Source organism: Porites lutea, chromosome 14 (assembly GCF_958299795.1).
Source record: "Porites lutea chromosome 14, jaPorLute2.1, whole genome shotgun sequence".
In the NCBI taxonomy this organism is placed as follows: Eukaryota; Metazoa; Cnidaria; class Anthozoa; order Scleractinia; family Poritidae; genus Porites; species Porites lutea.
In genome coordinates this window covers 9,297,588-9,322,362 of record NC_133214.1, presented here as the reverse complement: position 1 = coordinate 9,322,362, position 24,775 = coordinate 9,297,588, and the positions used below count along the sequence as shown (strand labels likewise).

Sequence of the window (24,775 nt, the reverse complement as noted above, 5' to 3'; positions counted from 1 at the left end):
AGAAACAAATGATGTTACGAACAACGCATTGCCTGTTCAAAACAAAGTTTCCATAAAATTTCATAAGGAAAAAAAGTCAATAAAAGAAGGCGAAGCTGCTCGAGACGTCGTTGCGTGACATTGTTACTCTAACTGTTAGTTTATGACTTCCTCGCACGAGTCGAAGTGTATCCCGTTCGCAAAAAACCTCCTTCAAAATAAAATTTCAAGGAAAATGTACCTACCTATTTTAGATATACCAGAGGCGAATTTAAGATGATACAGATGGATGCTAATACAAGGACGTTAGGAAAAAAAAACAGAGACATGGGATATAGTTTACATAATAGTCCGGCGCTTTTATATAACGCTTCTTCGAGTTCGTTTTTTATTTATTTATTTATTTATTTTTTTTGTGAACGGTTAATTACTCTGATATTTTAACATAAACTTGATCAAAAAACGTTTTATTGCTTCCTGATGTTTCCGAACATCACATATTGACCCTGAATTGAAACAAAACAGGCTGCCACAACATTTCTTTACAAATTTGACTTATGCAAATTTGTGACCTTTTGCCACTGGTGGTCACGAAACTGTTTATTTTGTAGAGACGGATCCGGAGTACCCAGATTTTTTATTTCATATTCTGTTAATATAAGAGCTGAACTTTGTCCTAGTATACATTTTGGCTAGGTATCACTCATACCAAGGTGATTTTTTTGCCTCTGAAGTTGCTCATTTTTTACCCATTTTAAAAAGTGCGCTTGGTGGTAGTTTTTAAAAAACCGTGAAAAATTCAAAATCGTGTTTATAGTTTAAAACATACCATGGATAGAAAGAAAAGATAAAATGCTTTTTAAAAAAAATATTTCTGTTTTATAGCTTTTAATCTTGCCTCGGTACCGACGCGATAAAGTAGACCATTTTTACTCTAATTTTTGCATAATTAATTAGGTAAAAACCGCTATTTTCGTTTTTCCTCATTTTCTCGAACACTATAGATTCTTGAAAGTTAAAAATATTTTTTTCGAAGATAGTTCCCCAAAGGGTTTTTTCTGACAAATTATCAGAATTTTCGATTTTTTTAGCCTGGCCAGCGATCCTCGATATTTACAGTCATGGGCTCTTAAATTAAAATGGTTTGGTATTTCATTGGTGTTTATATAATAAATAGAACATAACATGGCCGCTTGGAGATACGAAATTTCTTTTCTCGTGTTGAAAAAATATTTTACTCGTTCGCTTAGCCTGTGTACAGACGTCCCCACTCCCTCAGGAAATATCGGGAGAGGAGACGTCTGTGAATCGCCGACGATAATCGTGTTCCCGTTTCCCTGGAATGTTGGGGACAGCCTCTGATTGGCTGTAATGTTAATGCCATGACGCAAATAATTTCCGGTGTTGTGATTGGTGAATGAACCTCAGAATAGATTCCCCGGGGAAAAGCTCAGCCTTTGTGGACATTCATATTTGTTTACCGGTATTTGTATTTCGGCTCTCTCGAAAAGGCATGAGAAGGTATTAAAAGACCACCGATGTTTGCTGCACCGGTTGCGGATGCATCTGTCTGTACCGGTCGGTATTGTAAATAAAAGAGAAGGCATACAAAATCCAACGTTAACAGCCAAGGCCGCGGGTCAAGCTTACCCCAAAAAGATTCTTTTCATGAATTGATTATCTGAAAAAATGAATCCGTTAGTCGTTCCCGTAACTGGTGTCAAATTTAAATCGCATTCTTGTATGCGTAATGAGCAGTGAATATTTTAAGGGAACTTCTCTGCACTTGGTCAGATTGAAAATCATGGATTAAATGTCTTAGAAGACATTTACATCAAATTCAGGGAAACTGAGCTGGTAGAAATTTCGTAACTAAATCGCGTGTGAATTCACGGCTCATTACGCATGCAAAAATGCACACAGAGATGAATCTGAAATCTACAACTACCAACGGTTCAACTTAATTTCGAATAATAAATACATTAATGAATCTTGGGAGGTACGCTTGGCCTGGCTTGACTGTAATAATCTTCAACGTGAAGATGTTCGTCTATGTTCGACCTACCTGTGCCTTTTCAACTGTCAACGAAAGAACAAAAAAATAATTTATGCATATTTATACCGGAACACGATTATCGTCGGCGATTCAAAGACGTCTCCTCTTCCGATTTTTCCTGAGGGAGGGGAGACTACTGTACACAGGCTATCGTTCGCTGCGCTCACTCATGAAATATTTTTCAACACTCGAAGAGAAATTTCGTATCTCCGCGCGGCCATGTAATATCCTCTATATATGATTTTCGTAAACCAAGTTCTCTGGAAGTCATATCAGTTTAGTAATCGATTGCCAGAAGTTGATTGTTAACATTAATTGTCACCTTGTTTCCTTGGCCATGCATGACTACCTGCTTGCCTTAATTTTGCACATTTTTTGGACTGATGTATGTAATGTTCAACTTTATTTAAAGAGGGTAACGCAGAACAGTAAACTGACAAACCAGCGGCCCTCATTATAAAAAGTTAATCACAACTGAAAATATACATAGAATAATCCGAAAAATTACAATTAAAAATATAACAGCAAAAAGTACAATTAAAAGTTGTCCATTGCCAGAAATTAGGGACAAGATGGCGGTTGCGCGTGCGCACCAAGGCCACAATGGCTGCGAATTCGTATAAGAAAATGTATGGAGAAAAGGAAACTTTTTCAAATATATCGATTATGAGCTCACTGGTGTTCGGTGCACGACTCGAAACATGTTAAGTGCTGTGCAACCTTCGCATCTGGGTTAAAAATAGCTAATTAGAAGTAGGTTTACTTACTTCCCGAAGTGGCCACTTTTATCTCTCGTTGTACGCTCCATTTCTCCATACATTGTCTTAAAATCTTGCCGAAGTCATGCGACACACTCGTCGATTAGAGGATAAACCCTTCACTGAAGTAAATTTGCACGACTCGATATCACTTCTGCGATGGAAGATGTTTCCAAAACAGTCGTTAAAAGGACGATTTTTGCACTGGAAAATACTTCCAAAGGCGCATTTTTTCTCGCAGTTTTCCATCTGTAGTCCAGTAATGGACGCCATGGTTGCGAATGACTTATTTCGGTCGGACAAAGCTTCACAACTCCAAACCTCACCGAATCGCCATTTTGGTTGTTGCTACAACTCCAGAGATGCTTCACGGGATATAAACTAGGTTCCAGGCATTCAAAAATCCTCGATTAGCCTACCAGGCTTGGTTTTAAAACAAAATTGTCACGAAAATGTCACGAAAGGTACAGCCGCGAACTGTTTTGTTGCTATCAGCCGCTCGGCCGAGTATAAACCTAACATTTCCTTGCAAGGTGTTTCATTCCAGTTTTTTTCTTCGTAAAACAGATCCACAGAGCTCAAATTATTTAAAAAATCGCAGGGGATACGCTTTCCCTGACTACGATTGTTTTTGTCCGCCATTTTGGAAATGAGATTCCGCTGACAATTAATCACGGGCGCGAAATGTCCACTATTTCTGGCAATGCACTAGGAAGTTATCAAACAATAAAAATACAACAAAGAAAATTAAGAAGAAGCATAAAAGTCAATTAAGGCCTTTTTAAAACTATGTGCACATTCAATCTTCTTTAAAGAATTTGGCACTGCATTCCACAATCTTGTTGCCCTCACACCAAATGTACGCCCCCCTCCCCCTCTCGATTTCGCGCTTAAAGTGAGGGTAGACTAAGTTTAAGGAGTTTCTGTTATTTCGTTCATTCAGAATGTCCGAATTCAACACTAAGGGCCTGTTTTCATGGAGTGGGGGACTCCGGTCTAATGGGGTTGGTTTCTTTTGTTTTCACGCTCTGGGGAACACAAAACAAAAGAAACCTACCCCACTAGACCGGGGTCCCCCACTCCATGTAAACAGGGTCTAAGAGATCACTCATATAGCCTGGGCTACGCCCATTTATACGTTTGTGAACCTGAACACAGATGTTCACCTTCACCTCAAGTTGAAGGGGGAGCCAATCCAATCTCGTAAACAGTTCATCACTGTTTGCTTGCGTGTTGGCGTCAAGAATAATTAATGCGTGCACAGCTTCGCCTCTGGAGACGAAAAACTCTCTGCAAATTCCCAATGGAGCACGCGGACCATACATTGGAGACATACAGCATTGCTTGCTTTATCATGGCATTGTAAAACCCTTTCCTCTGTTCCAAAGGAAGAACTAATCACTTAATCTTACTCAGCACGGCAATTCGTTGACAGAACTTATTACAGAGTTCGTCAATATGGTCATCAAAAGAGAGTTTCCGATCAATTGTGACACTTAAAAGTTTTTGTGAGCTCACTTGTTTAAGTTCGGTGGTATTTATAATATTTAACTTGCAACTGCTGGTTATTCATTCTTTTCTCGATCCATTTACCGGTAGCGAGCATCGCTTTGGTCTTCGTTTCATTGAGAATCATTGTTGTCAACATGAAATAATGCTGGCCTAGCTAACCCTGGGCAGGTAGTTTGAGTAATCAGTGTAATACAGAAAGATGTCATGCAATACTGTGTTTTGAAAATTAACAACAATAGCAACAGATTTCTTTTCTTTTCTTATTTTACTACAAAATTCACCGATATGGTTTTTAGAAACATTGACTGGTAAAGGTGTTTAATTTGCTAACTACAGATGTTTTTTATCATTTTAGTTATATAATAAAAAAGACAAGTCTGCTTTAATAATCTTAAACATGGAGGATTATTCCAGTGCTGAAAAGCAAGCTGGATGGCTTAACTGTTTTCGAACTTTGAATCTGGAGGGAAAAGGACTATCCAGGGTACCTGATGTAGTCGCTGAACTGAGTGAAGTGCAGACACTTAGGCTTGATGACAATAATCTGACTAAGTTGCCAACAAGTATTAACAAGCTGGACAGGCTTGAAGTGCTTTCCTTGGATCGAAACAGACTTACTGAATTACCTGCTGAGATTGGTGACCTAAAGGAGCTGAGGAAGCTGAATGTGCGTGACAACCAGTTGGTTGGTTTACCTACCAGTATTCAAAAGCTGAACTGGCTTCAAATGCTGTACTTGGATGGAAACAATCTTACTGAATTACCTGCTGAGATTGGTGACCTAAAGGAGCTGGAGAGGCTGAGTGTGAGTAACAACCAGTTGGTTGGTTTACCTACCAGTATTCAAAAGCTGAACAGCCTTGGAAAGCTGTACTTGGATGGAAACAATCTTACTGAACTACCTGCTGAGATTGGTGACCTAAAGGAGCTGAGGAAGCTGAATGTGCGTAACAACCATTTGGTTGGTTTACCTACCAGTATTCAAAAGCTGAACAGTCTTTATTGGCTGAACGTGGGTGGAAACAATCTTACTGAATTACCTGCTGAGATTGGTGACCTAAAGGAGCTGAGGAAGCTGAATGTGAGTAACAACCAGTTGGTTGGTTTACCTACCAGTATTCAAAAGCTGAACTGTCTTAGAGAGCTGTACTTGGATGGAAACAATCTTACTGAATTACCTGCTGAGATTGATGACCTAAAGAAGCTGTGGCGGCTGTATGTGTGTGGTAACCCTTTAACTGTTGATGCTATAAAGTTTGCTCTAAAGTTGGAGAAAAGAGGAGTGTCTACTGATATTGCAGGTGAGGACAAATAAAGGCTAAGTTAAATTGAACCCTTATTACATTAATAACAAATGAACTGCTAAAAATCTTCGTGACAAACATAAATCCAGATTGTAACATCTAAATAGCGACAGGACACCCAAGGAACCACAGGAGACCCAAAGATTATTGTGCTGCTCGACTGAGGGCTCGCAGCAATGTTAGCGATCACAGACAGTACACGCGCCGTCCAATTTAGTTAGATGTAAATTTTAAAATAATGTATGGAGTTTCAACTCAAACAAGTATTTCCATACGGAAAAAGACCAGAGAATCATTTTTTTTCAGAAAACTTTACTTTGACCACAAGAGGTGATATTTTATTTTATCTATTTAATCTTGAAAAATATTTGATTCTCGCGGCATTTTGACTGACTGCTTTGATCTAAGACCGAAAACAAGGAATATCAGTATGTTCGCACCCTACTGAATTAGGCCCATACAGTTTCGCCCTCTACTTTCTGAGTTCAGCAGGCATTGGTATACTCCAAATTCGAGTTAAATTACCCACTTAGACATTTATTTAAATCATATCTGTGAACTGGATTGGGTTATTGGAGGAAATCTCTGTAATCGAAACTTTACTGTATGGTAGGTCGGTGGCAATCGGTGTCTCGAAATCTAAAACCTAAAAGACCTTGAAAAAAAAATAAGAATGAAAACAGAATCTCCTTACAACACTGTTACAAGTTGCTTAATAAAAGAGTGAAATATAAGCCCCCCAAACCGGTAACCCAAAAAACCCTCCGTTAAATCGCCCCTCCAAATATCAGCCCCCGGGGGCTTGTACTTGGAAAATTGCTCTCAAATACAAAGTAAAACAAAGCAAAAACGGTAAATTTACTTCCAACTATAAGGATAGCCCAATCGATTTTGAAACGCAAATTTCCCTCCGTAGATAAGCCCCTTCGAATGTAAGCCCCTCATAAAGGGCCTTTGCAGGACTTTGAAAAATATAAGCCCGGAGGCTTATTTTCTGAATTTTACGGTAAAGTCAAACTCACTTGCTTCAAAAAAACAAGTTAAGCGGCACGGGACAAGGAACAAGTATTGAGTCGCCGTCATGACATGAATGAAAATTCAATGAAACATTTACAACAGCAAGTTGGCAAGTTGAGAGTGATTTGTTAAAAGCTAACGAATGTAAAGCTTCGCAAAGTCGCTAAATTTTACAGACGTGAAACACTTTTTCTCACTAACTGTTGGTTTATTTAATTTCCTTCAATTTTAAAACTTCGATCATGAATAAAGCAGTTTTCCAGGTCTGGTAGTTACTGTGATTTTCATTGAACAAGATGAAATACACAAAGCCTTGTTTATTATTAAAGCAAGAATCTGAATGGATTGAATGATTTTGATCCCTTTTTCTTAATCGTAGTATTTTGTAGTAATTCTCGTATGGGGCGTCTAAATCAATTTTATCAGCGTAGAGAGGAGCATTTGTTGTATAAGAGGCGTTTATTTGGAAGTGGGTATCTATGAGGTCATTTACAATAGCCAAATTAACAGTTAAGGTCTAGGGCAAACTTCGAATCTAAGTCGCGTCGAATCGAGGGACTGGGAAGAGCATGATGGCCGAAAGTCGCAAAAAAAATTCTCTCTGATTCCTTCATTCGGAAAGGGACAGACGCCGCTATATAAACACCCTCTGATCATATAATCATTTCTAAATCAATGTCTAAGCTGAATCAACGTGAAACACGCTCTTCGAGTTCATCCTCTTCACAATATCAACCATCGCCGAAACGCTTGCTCCGCGATGGGAAGCCAGGTAAGGACGACGATCACGTCTCACTCAGCAACATTATGGATAAGTTGTGTCATTTGGAATCTCGAATGGAAGACCTCTTCGGCAGTCTAAAATCCGAGTTATCATGTCTTAGACATGAACTCAACGAAGAAATTGAGAAAGTAAAATTGACAGTAAACGATATGGAAACGTCATTGAACGCGGCGTGGGACACAATCAAAGATCTCCGAGATGAATTAAAAATACACGCAGAATTCCGAAAGAAACATAAAGAAAGTTTGGAAAAACACCTAGAGGACAATGGTGTTTCACAAAGCGCTAAAGCGAAAATTGCTCTGCAGGAGAGTCAAATCAACCTTTTAAATACGAAGCTATCCGAAGAACAGGAAAAAATCATCGCACTGGAAAACTACTCTCGCCAATTCAATGAAACATTTACAACAGCAGGTTGGCAAGTTGAGAGTGATTTGTTAAAAGCTAACGAATGTAAAGCTTCGCAAAGTCGCAAAAATTTTACAGACGTGAAACACTTTTTCTCACTAACTGTTGGTTTATTTAATTTCCTTCAATTATAAAACTTCGATCATGAATAAAGCAGTTTTCTAGGTCTGGTAGTTACTGTGATTTTCATGAAAAGGCCCTCTGAGAGAGTTCACGTTTCACCGTAACCAGGAAACAATCAACTTGATTCCTGCTGACAAAAATAAACGTACGCCTGCAATCAATTGAAAGCTAGTAACTTTCATACGTACACTATTCTATCATTTTATTTATTTCTACATTTTTTGCATATACGTACCTTTTTTGTAATTAATTTTAAAGTGCCTATGTAATTAAAGTTTTATGTTTTATTTTAAATATTTTAAAAGGTATTTATTTTTATCGCACATTTGATTATATGTAATCTACATAGAAGCATTGATGTACACTAAAACATTGACTTTCAGAAAGGTTGCAGGTACCCACATTGGCTACAAAAGGGTGACATTTCACATTGGCGCCCTGTGATGTAAATCGTCGGACGGTACAACGGGTAGACGTACCGTCACGTGACTACCAAAATTTCTCCGTTATAATTTTCTGTACGTAGCAGCTCTCCTAACCTAAAAGCCAATTGGTTCGGTATCCTAACTGTGAAATAATGGGAAATAATGATCAATAATGATGTGTTATTGTTTTCTGCGATTTACTGTCTAGTTTTAATATTGAAAATCAGACAATTAAGAAGAAAAAAGTAAGCACTAAAAATCTTAAGACAAAAGTATTTGTTCTCATTGAAAACTAAAACATTCAAACCAAAAGATAACTGGCAGTTAATAATAAGTTTTTTTGAAAACCTCGAATCAAAATTAAACTGCGCAAAGTTAGCTGCTTTATGTTGGTTATACTAAAGGCGATAAATTACATATAAATAAAACAAGATAAAGCGAAGCAGCATTTGTTAATGCCCATCCATATAAGTAACTTTCAATTCACTTACCTTCTATGGTAAGATTTCTTTAATTATGTTCTTGATTGTTAGCATTAATCTGAGTAGCAGCTGCTAGTAGTCGGTAAACACTGAATCATTTTAACAACATTACTGTGGGTAAAAAGACCATCAAGACTAAACTAGTACATTGCAGTGCGGACGATCAAACCGGACACTTGGAGAAAAATTGTCCAGTCACAACGTGTTCTCAAAATAAAAGATTCTCAAGTGTTTTTGCAGACAGACTAATAAAATTCAAGTATTCAGCTATGCAACTGTTGGAATTTTTAAAAGCGTTTAAATTTACCTGACCTATCAGGAAACAGCCCTCAAATTGATGGATGTTGTTGCACGGCCCGTATGCAAAAAAAAAAAAAAATGAGAATCTTGTTTTCAGAAAACGTTGTGATTGTAAAGTCTTCTTCCAAGTGTCCCGGTTTGAGTGTCCGCTCTGTAAGTTTGAACAAAGCATGCAGAGTTGCAGTTGTGTTTGCCCATGAAGGGATTAGTGAGTTGTGAAACTGTACCTCCATGATCTGCAGGTTACCGGTTGGTTCTAAGAATGACGTGACAAGTAAAACAACACATTTACGAGGGTCATGTCTGACACACGATTTTAAAATTTTTTATTCTTTGTAGCTCCCAAGGAAATAGAAGCCCGAGGAGAAAGAGCGCAGCTTGTGTATCAACGTGCTCTTAGAGATGGAGCTGTTAGTGTTCAGCGTTCTCGGATATTGCTTATTGGTCAGGATAGGGCAGGAAAAACAAGCTTGAAAAAATCTCTCATTGGTCTGCCATTCAATCGCAACGAAAATAGTACTGAAGGAATTGAAGTGGATCCGTCAATCTTCCAAGTGCATGCCGACGTAGTTAAGAACTGGCAGCCCATTGATAAGAGTGAAAGGGGGTTGTTGGGTTGTTCTAAGGATGTGGCACAGATGGTGGTGGAAAAGCTTTGTTTTCAGGAGGAGGAAGAAGATGCAGAAATACACGACAGTGACCAGCTTAAAAATGAAAATTACAGGAGTGGGATAAAGGCGGATGATGCAGATGGTGAAAAGAGAGACGATTCATTTGTGAACCAGGTTTGCTTCCAATTAAATCTTGGCTTTCTTATAGCAGAAATAGGTGGCCCGCCTACCCTCACGAAACTTGGTTTAAAATAGCACATACATACGTTTATTGAGACTCCCTTTACAGCGCTTTTCAGTCACAATGGGCAAACTATTTACAGCTAACTTAAGATACAAGAAAAAGTAATAAAAATAGTCAACTAATTATAAGTAGTAAAATGATGAAAGTCATTTTAAGAAGATATTCGTTAATCTCTTCTTAAAAATTCGGCAATCTGCTACTTCTTTCATGTCTTTGGGTAGTTTGCTCCAACATGTAGCCCCTCTAAAGGCGAAAGATCGCTGCCCAGTTTGTAATCTGCATCTAGGTAGATTCAGGTCTTTTTTGTATCGTATATTTCTATCGTGATGAGCTTGTCTACATGTAAATTTTTTACTGAGGTAGTCTGGTGCTCGAACAATATTTAGGCACTTATGGACCATAACACAATCATTTAAAAGTAGTTTATCAGCAATAGGAAGCCATCTAAGTGACTTCAATCCCTCAGAAATGTGATTGTACTTCCGGAGACCAAGAACTATCCTGCCGGCAAAGTTCTGAACTAATTGCATTTTTGTTACATTTGTTTTAGAGGTGTTGCTCCATACGGTGGAACAATAAAACAATTTACTGAAAACAAAAGCATTAATTAGTAAAGGTGGCGTCTTTCTATCAAGAAGGTGCTTGATTCTATTGTTCCTAATTAATCAATGCATTGACTATTTTCCAATTCCCCATAATACACTCTGTCTGCCCCCCAAATTTTGCATAAGTTATTGTCTTAAAATGCTCTTGGGAAAATGCAATACTCCCAGGAGCATTTAAAAACAATGGTTTATGCAAAATTTGGGGGCAAACAGAGTGTATTATGGGGAATTGGAAAATAGCGAATGCAATTTCATTGCAGTTTCATTATAACTTAGAGAGGAGTCAATTATTACACCCAGATCCTTGGCCACAGGTACAGGTTTAATTTCTTTACCCAGTAATTTAACCACCGGGAAAAAATGGTAGGCTTCTTCGTTGTCTGCGGAAATCCGATAACCAGGAGCTTAGGCTTCTCAGGGTTGATGACTAGGGAATTTGTACAACACCGTCTTTCAATTGCAACCACTCAATTAAGCACCACTCAAGTAAGTTTAAGCCGTGGTCGGGCGGGGTTCGAAACTGGATGGGTAACATTGTCTGCCGGATGAAAAAAGAAGATAGAAATCAAACAATTACCGCGGGTTCGCGTTCTTGTATCCATCGGTGGGAAAAGTGCCAAGTTGATATTGGGTTGTCCTCGGTGTAACATTAGTTCCAAGGAAGTTCCAAGGTCGATTTTTGAGAAGAAAGCAAGGTTTCGACTGTAAAAAGCCGAACTGAAAGGCACTTCCTACACGCATACTTAGCCGACAGAAGAAAACTCGTCTGCTAAATGAGACGCGCTTAAAAATATCCATGAAATGTCTTGATTTTCGCTCTCCTTCTGAAGCTGATAGTCTAAATTTCTTCAATCATGATTTTCTCTGTAAAAAAACTTCTGCCGTCGAAATTCATCGCTTGCAATTGATGATCGATGTTATTGCAGACCGCCACCAAGAGATCCTAGGCATAAGACTGTAGATTATAGTGAATTTAAGCGCAAATTGTTAGTGCACGGTTTTAGTTAATAATACATTAATTAATATTATATTATATATGTTGTAACTTTTAAAATTAGTTAGGATCGGAGATACTAGCTATGTAAGCTACACTAAAATCCGAGGATAAATAAAGTTTATATATGTATGTATGTATGTATGTATATACTGTAAATGACTTTTTAAGCGTCCGGGGCGTCTATTTAATTTTAGGAGTCCAAGCGGGGGCGTTTAATACATAGGCTCCATGCGTTTAAGAGAGAGAGGCGTTTATTTTCATAACTGTAACAAGCTCAACAGAAGTTATATGCTTTCGGCAAAAATATCAAGAGAGTTTAAAAATAGCCAAATAAGCCGTCTAGAGATCAAATCCCAACATCGATGTCAGAATCCTCGCTCAGGGTTATTGTGTTATGCCTTCGTTAGTTTATCCTTACTTTGAACTTGACATTGAACAAGATGAAATACACAAAGCCTTGTTTATTATGAAAGCAAGAAACTGAACGGATTGAACGATTTTTCTCCCTTTTTCTTAATCGTAGCATTTTGTAGTAATTCTCATAAGGGGCGTCTAAATCAATGTTATTATATAAGAAGCATTTACTTGGAAGTGGGTTATTGGGTATCTATGAGGTCATTTAACATTCTGCCGCGCTGTGCGATCCACGCGCGTTTCGAATGTAGACAATTTTTTTTAACTTTCGTTACGCGAAGAATGAGTCATGACATTATATAACGATAAAATGTTATTGTTACTCAATGTCAACGTTTCAAATTATATTATTTGCAACATTCATTTAAGGCCCCGTTATTATAAACACAAATCGGAATATATTTGAATCCGCATACTAATTTTTGTTATCGTTTTTTTTTTTACATGAATGGAGTTTCCGTTCACATGAAACCAATGAATCCGCTGACCGCGAAACCGCATCTTTTTGAAACTGTTTTCCCAAATGATTGTTTGCAGTGCATCATGGGAATAGCTTAGTTTATGCCTTTGTCGAGATTTCTATCGAACAAACAATGAAGCAAGACAGTTTTAATATTTTGTATGCAAATTTTTGTCCCCACAAAGCAACAAACAGGTTTGTTCTGAATAGATGTTTGTGCAGGTTTGAATCTGTTTGGTTGATGCCCATCCCCCCAATGATAATGTCTTGATGTTTGAGCACAGGTAGCCCAAGCTCACTATGAGAGCCCTGAACTTAGCAAATTAATTATTCATACAGCAAGAAAATTATTGTATGGAGAAATATTCTTTGCTTACTAAATTAGCAAAATGTACATTGACTATCGCTTTGAAGCTTACCTTTAGCGTCCTCTTGTTTTTCTTTGTATTCTGACTGCATTTCAGACCTCCTAGGCACTGTTTAAGGCCTTTTTTGGAGCGACAGTCATCTGGGTGAAAAACCACCTTATAAGTAAGAACCAGTCAGCCTAATAAATAAAACATGTGCTTATATAATAAGGGAGAGGATGTCAGAATAAGAAAGCAATGTAACTGTATGGTTGGTGCTAGACAATTACAAAACTATAACAGATTGCTTGGCTGAAGAGTCAATGGTGGCCCCGGTTGAGTTAATAGCATGACTGTAAGAAATATTTTAAAAATGTTGAAACTGTGTCATTTCTACTCGTAAACGTTAAAGAGTTTACTACATGACAGATTTTTATTTTATTTATTGATCTACTGATTTGTTTACTTACTTATTTAGTTATTGGTATTAAAGATTAAACTATGCTAACTAAACCTCTGGTAACATGTTAAGTGTAGTATTTCTAAGTGTATTATTTCTGACAAACTTATTAAGAACATCTTCAGGCTGATTTCTTACTAACCACGTGATAAATAAGAACTACACCAGCCTGACCCTCGAAATCATGTGTTCTTATGTGCGGGTGTTTACTGTATTAGATGAATAATTTACAGACTTATTATGTCCTGTTATAGGTCCCTGATCCAAAAAAGGAAGGTGTCAGTGAAGTGACATCATCACAGCCTGAACATGAGATAATGATTGATACTACTTCACCTCCAGACGAGATCACAAAACACGCTACAGAGTGGATAAAGTATGTAAAAGGTGAAAAAGCTGTTACCGAAAAATCCGTTAGTAGTATTGATCTGTGGGATTTTGCTGGACAACAGCTGTACTATGCATCTCATCCTGTATTTTTAACATCACGAGCAATATATATATTGGTGTGCAACCTCAGCAAATCATTGCATGACACTGCCCAACCCTGTGTGAGGCAAGGAAATCATAATTTCACGTTGGACAACCCAAGTGGGGAAACAAATTTGGAGAATCTGCTATCTTGGCTGTCCACAGTGCATAGCATCACACAGATGAGAAGACAAACTTGTGACGATGCAGAAGGAAAGCTGCCTCATCTGCGTCCCCCTGTGATCATTGTTGGCACCCATGCAGACAAACCGTTTGAAGACATTGCAACAATGAAGACAAAAATACAGAAGGCAATTGCTGGTAAGGACTATGAAGGACATGTAGTGCGGCCTATCTTCAGCATTGACAACTCTGCAAAATTAATTCAAAGAAGGTTGGAAAAGGTTTTCGGAAAAGATAACGACATTGATGACATCCAAGCTTTACAAGACAAAATTATGGAAGTGTTGAGGCAGGAGCCATACATGAAGGAAAGGATACCTGTGAGGTAAATAAAGTGAATAATAGAACACAGATGTATTTTGGCGAGAATTTCCATGTTAATTAAGGGTTGAGGTTTGGCAGCATTAAAACTATAGTGGGCATATGTACATATACACTGTGGGCCTTTGTCCAGTCAATATAGCATTTTGCTTGCATATCCAAAGAGGTTTATGTTTTACCAGTAAATAGTTGGCTACATGGGAATGCAAAATCCTCGTATAAGATACCTAAAGGCTGCCGGCACATCGTAAATCAGTCACTTAGGTTGAAGGGCAGTCTAAAGACTTTGTCAGTAATAGGAAAAAATAAACACGTGAAACAAGCGAACACAGTAATATTACATACGTCACTCAAAAACGTAAGCTTCCTAATATGTGATGCAGACCCTCTCTTTTAACATGTAATTTATTCCAATGCATTAGTTTACCTCAGAACAAAGGGAAATGAAATTTAAACCAAGGATAAATATAAACCACAGAGTCACCATATATCACAACCTTGCTTTACCTTGAAGAAAATCGACAAAGGAAGGGTTTGATGGGAAGAGGCTTTCCAGAACATTTAATAGGATCTATTCAATAGAGTTGTTATTCTGAATAATAATTTGGGTAATAAGCAGCCATGGGTGCTTATCATTTTTAATAATCATAATAATAATTTATTATTTGCAAGGCGCAAAATAATATTTAAATATGATCTTATGGGGGTTGTTACTATGGCGGAGCCAAAAGCGAGATATAAAAAACTGGTAGAGACAACGTTTTATTTCCAAACGAAAGGACGAAAAGTCGGTAAAAAAATAAAAATCGTCAAGTGTCTCCTTGCTGATATGTGGGTGGCTTCTTCTTGTGTAAACCGTGTTGTCAGTGATTTTTAAACTCTTAACCTTTTTTCAAGGTGTTAATAGAAAAAAGGAATCACTTTTTGTCCTCCTTGAGGCCATACACTTTCAGGCTCACTTCCGTTTGACCATTTATACGGCATGTTATCTTCATTTTATTTTATAGAATTGGTTAGTGCTCGATCTTATCAGTTTATTCTATAGCATCTCCTTTGCCACCGTTTGTCTCTTTTTTCATATTAATCACAATTTTTTGCGGTGAATAATCGTTTAAAGGTTGGGAAATGCAGCTGCAGACTTTATTTAATCTTGCATTTGACTGTTATTAATGATCTCCCTTGACACATGAACCAACAATTCTCTGTTTTTTTCGGGGGGAAGTGGGGTAAAGCGGGCTTGCTATTTTTGGAATTCTTTAACATTAATTATCATTTTTTTTTTAGCGGTACCTTCGGCCACATTTTGTGACGTTGCATTCGGGGTCCGTTACTTTGGGAATTTTACTTTAGGTGGCCACAATAAATTACCTGAGAGCCCTAACACCTAAATGGTTGCCACTTAAAAAGTCAGGACTTGTAGAATTTATATTTGAACCTCTAAACAACGACCACCTTGGGGACAGAAGATAGTGGCCGTTGTAGAGAGGTTTAAACAAGAGTCAATGTATGAACTGTCCGCCAAAAAGAAAGTGGCCATTGTAGAGAGGTGGCCGTTAGTGGAGGTTCGACTGTAGTTACCTTCTGTGATTATGTTATATCTACCTATTTTAGATTGCCTGCAGACTTCTGCACATGAATAGCTTCAAGCGACAAAAACTGCCCAGTGACACGAATACTTTCATTCATCTTTTTATAATCTAGGTGGCTGAACTTTGAGAAGGTCCTCAATGCTTTGCTGTCCAAGAACGTTTACCATTTGCACTTGAGGAAACTTCAAACCTATGTAAGGGACAACTGCCTTATAAATGACGAGGAAGAGTTCACTACCATGGTGGATTTCTATCATGACCTGGGGATAATTATCAAGCATTGCAGCACAGTCATTGTGAGCGCTGAGTGGTTAATAGACCTATTCAAGCAGCTGATAACCATTCCACCATTTGATAAAACGGTAAGGTCCGAAATACTTTCGGTAAGTGTCTTCAAACCATTGCAGCAGCTTTCTCTTCTAGCTCTTTATATTTATTTATTTATTTGACACACATCAGTAAAAAGACAACTACAAAAATGTAAGATAAGTAGCAAAAGAGAAGCAGCGAGGAGACCTAAGAGAAACTATAAAAAGCCTCCTCGAATTACGGGCTTTTGGAAACCTCGTTGTCAAGTGAACTAAAAAAACTTTGGATCTTGAGAAAAGGAAATTTCTTAGTGTTTGTTCGACAATAGGGTAGACGGTACGATTGACCTGCACCCATCCAAACCTCTTATTTCATTGGTCCCTATAACCTGCACTACCTATTGTTTTCAGGGATAAGGGTTTTGTTTTGTCACCATCCCTATTGTTTTCCCAGCCAATCACAAACCTTGTTTGGAATAGGTGCAGGTCGGCCTAAGAATTTCTAGTATTGCTACAAGACTGGTATTGATATTGTTTAGGAAAAGTTGGTATGTAACATGAATACATTGGTATCGTCGGCAAACAAGATATAAAATTTAATAAACTAGAAGCATTGTTAAGACACAACAAAAAACTTTTTAACGAACGATGGCCATTTAATTCAATATATTGCATTCTGCTTGCAAAACAACTTCTTATTCAGTCCAGTGCTAAACCACGAATACCGCAGATGTTCGAGTTTATCAAAAATAATGGCTTAATCTACGGCGTCAACTGCTTTTGAGAGGTCAAGAAAAATACAGACATCACCTGAAAAACCTTTTAATCTCTCTACATTTTATTACTCAGGAACCCAAGGTTTCCAGACTCTGGCAGGAAGTTAAAGAAAGTGGAGTCCTCAGCATGGAACTGCTTCATCATGTGTTTTCTAAGTTTCTTCTGAAGGGCGCTGCAAAGGATGACATTCTTGACCTGATGGAACAATTTGGTTTGATTGCAAAGTTTTCACCTTCTAAAACTGATGTAAAGTATTTTGTGCCATGCCAGCTCAAAATGCCACCTGATTCCATTTGTGCCATGGTACCCTCAAGCTCAGATCCTTGTCCTCTTTATGTTTACTTTGTTACTGGTTCTGTTCCTCATGGCCTGTTCACACGGCTTGTTTCTCGACTGGTCAGGTGGTGTTCTGAGGCTGGTCCCGCTCAGCCCCCTACCCTATATCAAAATGGAGCATGGTTCGTCATTGGGAGGAAAATTGTCCATGATTTAATTCTTATTTGTAAGAAGCAGTTCATAAAGTTTTTCGTCAAGCAAAAAATCCAGCGTCAGAAGATTTCAGTGGAGGACACAAGTGGGGTAGCGGTGCACGTGCGCGAGTTTGTGGAGGCAACTCTACAAACGTTCTCACATGATCTTCTGTATTTGCGTGGAGTGCAGTACGAGATTCGGGTGGCCTGTCCAAACTGTCAGCTGGAAAAGTGCTCAGGCCATAATCAGATGGGTTGTACTCATGACGACTGTCTTCACCTCCTGGAGTTAAAACAAGGTGACCCACTGATTTGCAAAAAGAAACCTTCAGAGGAGTTACTTACGGTTAGAGGACAGGAAAAGTGGTTCTCACAGGTGTCAAGTAAGGTAGGTGGTAATAAAATTCAGTCTCTAGTAAATAATGCTGTTAGGTTAGCGCTTCATTTTTATAAAATAAAAGAGAATCATACTATAGGGGAAGTTAGATACCGTCAAGTATTATGTTATTAGATGTTTAGTCGTCTATCTATTCTTTTAAGCTCCAACAAAATCTTTTCATGCAAGTTATTACATCCCGGGATAATACATAGTGTATACCTCTTATGTGGCCTAGCACATGAAGGAGAGGAAATGACTAGAAGAAATAAAGTAAAATTAAGCGTGTTTATAAGGTCAGTTGGTACCATAATTAATGACTCAAATGCTGATACTTGAAGCTCTTAACATTTGGCTCTGACGAATAATAATAATAATTATCAATAATCCTCTCCTCTTGTGAGGCTTTTCAGGGATAATGAAACAAATAATTTCAATAAAACATAACATTGTTAAAAATCGCAACTGGTTGGCGGCAGACCAGTTGGCTATTTACAAGCATGACCGAGGATTTGAACTCGGAACTGCTAAGAACAAATCCAGCAAGCGGTCAGGGCGAGACTTGAACTCGGGGCCTCGGAATTACATTCAACTCCCTTTATAGCGGACACTGTAGGGACCTCGAATTCGTATTCTGATTAGCGAGAGTCCATAATAACGGGAATTTATTTCAGTCAAACGTCTGTAAATTTTTTTGGCCTGGGATTAAGCTACTGTCCGTGTTATCGGGGTGTCAGTTATAGCGGGGTGTCCGCAAGGCGAGAGTTGACTGTACAAGTCCAGCGCCCTAACCAACCGATCACGCCGCCTCCTTAAGAATGGTTGGGTTTCAAACGTCGGCCTTTGAATCTCGCCACAGATGGAAATTGGCCTCATGGATTTTGTTCTTCAATGAATTTTTGTATCGTACAGTGCCTGTACTACTCTTAGTCTTCTGCGTGCATTGCTTTGCTGTCGAAACTTCGCATCATCATTGTCATATGCAGCAAAAAACTTTCACATTTCACATGACTTCTTTTTCCAGACACAATTACTGGCCTGCTGGCATAGGAGTTGGTATTTATGACTTCGTTAAATCTTAGGTCGCGTTTTGTTCTTAACATGCTTTTTCTTAGCTGTTTTTAGCATCTTTAATTTGTTGAAATGGTGTTGTGCAAACTTTAAATCAAAATGTCAGTTGTAGGCACCCAGACAGAATTGTTCTTCACCACTTTAACATAGGCCATAATACACCTTGTTCGCCCTCCCCCGCTCCCCCGCCCCCCCAAAAGAAAATTCAGAACAATTGTCGTCGATCTCTCCTGGGACGACTGTTAATACCCAAGAGAAACTGGAGAAAAAGGTTATGCAAAGTTTTTTTTTTGAGGGTTTGGGGGGGGGGGGGGGGGGGGCAGGGGGTGGGGTTTTACACAGGATGCATTATCGTCTATGCAAAAATAGTCAATTCTTAAATGCGCGTTTTGTTTCCCTTACAGGAAGTGTATACTCCATCGCCTGATACTGCACAAACTCACCCAGGGCGTTCAATCTTGAAAGTTGCTCTTCTGGCCAATGAATGGGGGTCATCTAAGGGTGGCTTGTCAACAATAAACAGAACACTTGCCATACATTTGGCAAAACACGCAAAAGTAGAAGTTACAATTCTTGTACCTGAATTTGAGTGTGGCGAAGAAGACAAGAGAACTGCCGGAAGTTACAACATTGCCATTAAGGAAGTACAGCGTCGCCCTGCCTTCAGTGATCCGCTTGACTGGTTGAGCTTTCCACCAAAAGACCTTGACATTCAAGTTGTGATTGGTCATGGTGCAAAGGTCGGTAGACAAGCGCAATTTATCAGAGAGTCTCATTGTTGCAAGTGGATGCAAGTTGTGCACACTGAACCTGAAGAGCTGGCAATGTATAAGAACTATGCTAACGCCGTTGCCAAAGGCGAAGGAAAGAACAGAGCTGAAGTTGAGTTGTGCCAAATTGCAGATCTCGTTGTGGCAGTTGGACCCAAGCTGAAGGAAGCGTTCTCGTCCAAACTGCGTGCATCTCATCGAGATGTCTTTCAATTAATACCAGGTTCCTTTGCAGAGTTTTCAGATACTAAACCTGCTACACAAGATAGTGCGAATTTCAAAGTGTTAATCTTTGGCCGCGGTGATTTTGAAGACTTCAGTCTCAAAGGATATGACGTTGCTGCTAAGGCCATTGTTGAGCTGCAGGATAATTCTTACCGTCTGCTGTTTGTTGGTGCTCCTGATGGAAAGCAGGATGAAGTCGCAGAAATCTTACTTCAGACTGGTATTTCAAAGAACCAGCTGACTGTCAGATCATTTGTGCAAAACAAGGAAAGATTGAAAGAGTTGTTTTGCGAAGTTGATGTGGCCATCATGCCTTCAAGAACTGAAGGATTTGGGCTGACAGCACTGGAAGCGATGTCAGCTGGTCTTCCTATTCTAGTTAGTGGGAACTCCGGATTTGGAGAAACACTGCGTGGTCTTACTGAGGGCAAGTCAGTTGTGATCGATTCTGATGACCCCAAGGAATGGGCAAAGGCAATTGATGCTATCCGTCAAAAACCTAGGATACAACGGCTGGAGGAAGTCCGAAGATTGCGAGAAGTTTATGAAGAGAAGTTCAGCTGGAAAAGACAGTGCAAGCTGCTTGTTGAAAAGATGTGGAAGATGGTTTATGGTAAGTAATCAGCCCCATCTTGAATTAAAGAATAAATTATACTGTGTAGTTTTCAAATTCAATGCTATTTTATGTTTGGACTGACTGTCAGCCTTAACAAGTCAGAAATACAGCCGGCACCAAACGGCAGCAGACCACCGCACCTGAAATGTCATCTCAAGATATATGTTGGTCGGCTCGAAGGTTAGGCATTTATCCATTACATTGACGTTTTACGGCCTTTGCTATGGTGACCTTACTCCTGTTGGGTTTTAAGACTCGGACGGTCTCGCTCGATACACCTTGGATAACCGATGGCAAGACAGAGTCACGACCGATCTTGCAGTCCTGGTATATGCATCTTTCAATGATACTTTCATTAAGGCACTGCTAATGAAATTCTTTGTAGGTCAGATTACGTTTACTTAACAGATTGGTGGGCAAACACATTACAAGATAGCTCTTTTTTGGTGATCTTGTACAAGCAGGAAGGGTATAAGGCCCCTCTAGCATGTGATTTAAGGACAGTCGCGCAGTATCAACCACCAGAACTTTAAATAAGCACAGCTCCGCTCTTGATGGCGCGTTACTAAGGTGTATAACTGTAACTGAACAGGTGCAGAAAAAAACAGTGGTAGCAAGGACAAGCCCGTGGATCTCAACCACCACAGGGCTGCCTCAGCCACTTTACTAACAAGTGAGACTCAGTGCCCCAACTGTCCTTCAATTTTATGCTTAAGGCCGGGCTGCTAGTGAGCTATCCCAGATTTCATTAAAAAGGGGAAAGTCTCTGTTTTCCTTTAAAAAGTAACAACCAACGCTGTCCCGAATATAGACCTTGGCCAGATCCAAATACATACATTAACATTGAGTAGTAGATTACCTTAGCGATTTTTACCTCTGATGTCGTGACCTTTTTGTTCGATTATTGTTGAACCTCGGTAATAACTACAATGATGGGATCATCCATAGTGGTCGTATTTAAACGGGATATCCTTAATCGTGTCATTTACGTCAAAGAACGAACACCATCAAACCATAGTTACTAGAGGAGGTCGGTTAGGAAACCCGGCAAACATCATAGTTGAAAACAATGGTGCTGTAGGTTATGTTGGAAGCTCCCTGACCGTGCAAAATCCTTTGTTTTCTGTTCACAAATTATGACTGAATAATATAAATGAATGCAATGTTTCTATTCGTCAATAACTTCAAAATGATAGGGATGCTATTGAACATTGTGCAAGGTCAGGTCCAAAAAAGCTAACAAAACCCTATAACAAAGGGTTTCCCAACCATTCCACTTTAATTTACTATGATCAAACTAAATTCCACTAATGAAGGGAAATGATTCCTCCATGAAATTGTTCTTGTTTTGTTTTTGTCTTGGATTGAAGACTGATGAAGTTGTTTTAAATACCTGAAATAAATCTTCTGGTATTTGTAGGCACCACACCTTTTGAAAGGGAATAATTTTGTACCTTTGCTATTTACAGGTGACCTGACATTCCACACACTTCAGCAAATCCAGTTAGACGCACGCAGAGAGACCAGTCAAACTCAGCTGTCACTGAATTTAAAGAGGATTGCTTTAGAGAAGGGCTTTGTGATTTCTGACAATCAAGGAGAAGGCAACTGTATGTTTTTTGCACTTTCAGAGCAGCTTGATGTCCTAAAAGGAGTGAGGATATCTCATAAAGAGATACGGCAAACTGTGGTCCATTATCTTATGGACCACCCTACGCTGGTAAGTAAAATAACAGCAGTAACTAAATTAAAGTTCGTTACATGAATATAGTGTAACTCTTATGAAACAGTCAAAACATTCTAGGGACATTTGTTTTGGCCAATGTTGTGACCGTTTTAACCAATTATGTCCAATACTGTCGACATGATACGAGTGGAAAAATACGTTTCACAACTTGTACGAGCGGACAAGTTGTCTCGACTGGACAGACAGAGTTGTCGAGTGGAAAATGCATCTCATTAGTTTACAAGGGACGGCAACTAAGTTGTCGAGTCGTACGAATGGACAAGTTTTCTCGACCCGACAGACAGAGTTGTCGAGTGGAAACTCGTTCTACGCGAACAGACGCGAAGGAACAAGCGCCCTACACACTGTGTATGCCTCGTTCACTCGTTCTATATGCAATGATACCATATGAGCCACGCGAAGGAACAAGCGCGCTACACACTGTATATCTTTATCCGAAAATTTTGACGGACAGTTTGAAGATGGATTATCATTTTCAGATAGCCTGTGTACAGCCGCCCCCTTCCCAAAGAAAAAATCGGAGAAGGGGTGTCTGGGGGGGGGGGGGGGGGGAGGGGGCGACTCTACACAGCATTCATTGATATGTATTGAAAATCAATAAAAATCAAAGCCGCAGTCTTGAGAGTGATTTTTGATTTTCATTGATTTACTGAAAACTAAAATGTGCTTTCTTTTTGTTTTAAACATGTCACACGGTTGCATGGTCCGATCTACGATAAATTACGAAAATTAAAAAGTACAACAGAAACAACAGTACAGGCAACAATTTATTATCTTCCTGTTTTGACAACATGCAAAAACCGTAACTGACATGTTCTTTAAATAGATTAACATACGTGCGGTCCTTAATATTTAACTAACAATGACGTCGAGCCTGCCTTTGATATTGTTTAGTACATTTATCGAATTCTTAGTTGAATATATCAGAAAAATCTGATATTTGCCCCATTAATCAATAGATTTTTTTGATTTTTATTGATAGAGTGTAGTTCCAAAAAATAGATTTATCATTTACCTGTATATTATTCTATCTAGTATTAATAATTGTAGTTAATTATTAACCACTTATGTAAATTTTTAATTCAAATTTTAGGAGCCGTTAAAAGATATTTTCTCTCGGTATAGCTCTGGCCCTGAGAAAGGCTAATTTTGTTAGCCGAAATATTGGCCTATAATAAATCTGCCCTTTGCCGTAGTGCCAGCCCTGCATCCAGTTTTGTCTTATCTTACACTTTAAGTGACGTCTGGCTACAGCATCTCCTTAATTAGAGATCCGGCAAGAGGAACCAGGCAGTTATATTTATTACGTGTTACGTGGACCTCTGCGTTCAAACAGTTTTTCCAAAAATATCCATATCCCAACCCCCCCCCTCCCCCCCCTTCCCCCACGGAGGACACTTTTGTTTTAGACCCCCAATTCCAGGGGGTGCTTGTCATATCCCCTCACCCCGTGGAATTTCCGTAAAATTACTTTTCTTACTCTTTCCAGGGGGTACTCAACTTGGTTGAGTACCCCCTGGAAAGAATATTTCCGTAAAAAATGCCCGTTGCACAATACTTTTATGCGAAAGATAATTGTTTCTGCGATAAACAGAGAAAAAAACTTTTTATTAATGTTAATACAGTCTCCAATAATCTCAATTTTGTCTTGTAGAGGTCTTTCTTAGTCAATTATTAAACTAAACGGTAAGTCACTGAGAACCATGAAGGCGGTACGGCCGTACACGATAGACTAGTGACCGATGCCATATCTCAAACCAGTGAACTTCAATTACTTCATTTCAGTTAAAAACATGTTAGAGTGAGGCTTATTAGAAAAAGACCACATTGCATTGAATACCGCCATGGATTGTGTAACAAATTAAAGCAACAGATGGATAACTGGACGTTTATCCATGAGCCGACGACAATTATATTGATACATAAACTATCGTGCACGGCGTAAAAAAAGCACTCAGCCGACCGCAAATAAAAGATCATCGATGAAAAGAATAATTTTTGCTTTGAAACACCGATTTACAGTAAAATAACTGATAGCTTGCTCATCAATCTTACCCGGAAAAAAGACTCGAAAGGCCGCCTCCACCCCCTCGGAAATTGCCTCCTTCTAGACCCCCCTCCTCTCTGAATTTCCGTTGCCCTCCGTGGGGGGTATGGATATTTTCTGGAACTACACCTCATTGATTGAAATCAATGATTGATTTTCATTTATTGGTGTGGTCGTGGTATGAGAAACTGTGATCAATTAACAATTATTCTTTGAAACGGAGGTGAAAAGTGGCTAATTATTTACCGAGCAGCGAAAGCGGCGAGGTAAATATTCCTAAAGCCACTATTCACCGAGACTGAAAAGAATAATTGTTTTAGTATATACACACGAGGTGATCTCAACAAAATCAGACAGGAAACCATTAAAAACTATGATTTGATTGACGGTTCTCAAACTCATTAATAATTCATTAAGAAAATACAAAGGAAATTAATGTTTAATGAGTGTTTGGAAATCGGATGAAACACTGCTTAGTATTTGCATCCTTAATTTCTCCTTCAAAAATGATTTTGTTT

At 38.8% G+C, this 24,775-nt stretch overlaps 3 protein-coding genes across 3 annotated transcripts in view; all 3 read left to right on the top strand.

Annotated features, from left to right (window-relative positions):
- Positions 1-24,775, top strand: part of LOC140924076 (uncharacterized) — a 136,424-nt gene that overhangs the window by 21,454 nt on the left and 90,195 nt on the right. The gene's annotated exons all lie outside the window — the stretch shown is intronic.
- On the top strand, positions 4,703-10,031 carry LOC140923910 (uncharacterized). The gene is made up of 2 exons (XM_073373928.1): positions 4,703-5,606; positions 9,488-10,031. Exons 1-2 carry the CDS (start codon positions 4,703-4,705, stop codon positions 10,012-10,014), a joined length of 1,431 nt encoding a protein of 476 aa, XP_073230029.1. The 3' UTR covers positions 10,015-10,031.
- Positions 13,176-24,775, top strand: part of LOC140923909 (uncharacterized) — a 13,355-nt gene continuing 1,755 nt past the window's right edge. The window contains exons 1-6 of the mRNA XM_073373927.1: positions 13,176-13,181; positions 13,541-14,265; positions 15,963-16,212; positions 17,008-17,800; positions 19,261-20,460; positions 21,933-22,183. Of these exons, the coding sequence (XP_073230028.1) occupies positions 13,176-13,181; positions 13,541-14,265; positions 15,963-16,212; positions 17,008-17,800; positions 19,261-20,460; positions 21,933-22,183 (3,225 nt within the window). The remainder of the gene's footprint in view (positions 13,182-13,540; positions 14,266-15,962; positions 16,213-17,007; positions 17,801-19,260; positions 20,461-21,932; positions 22,184-24,775) is intronic.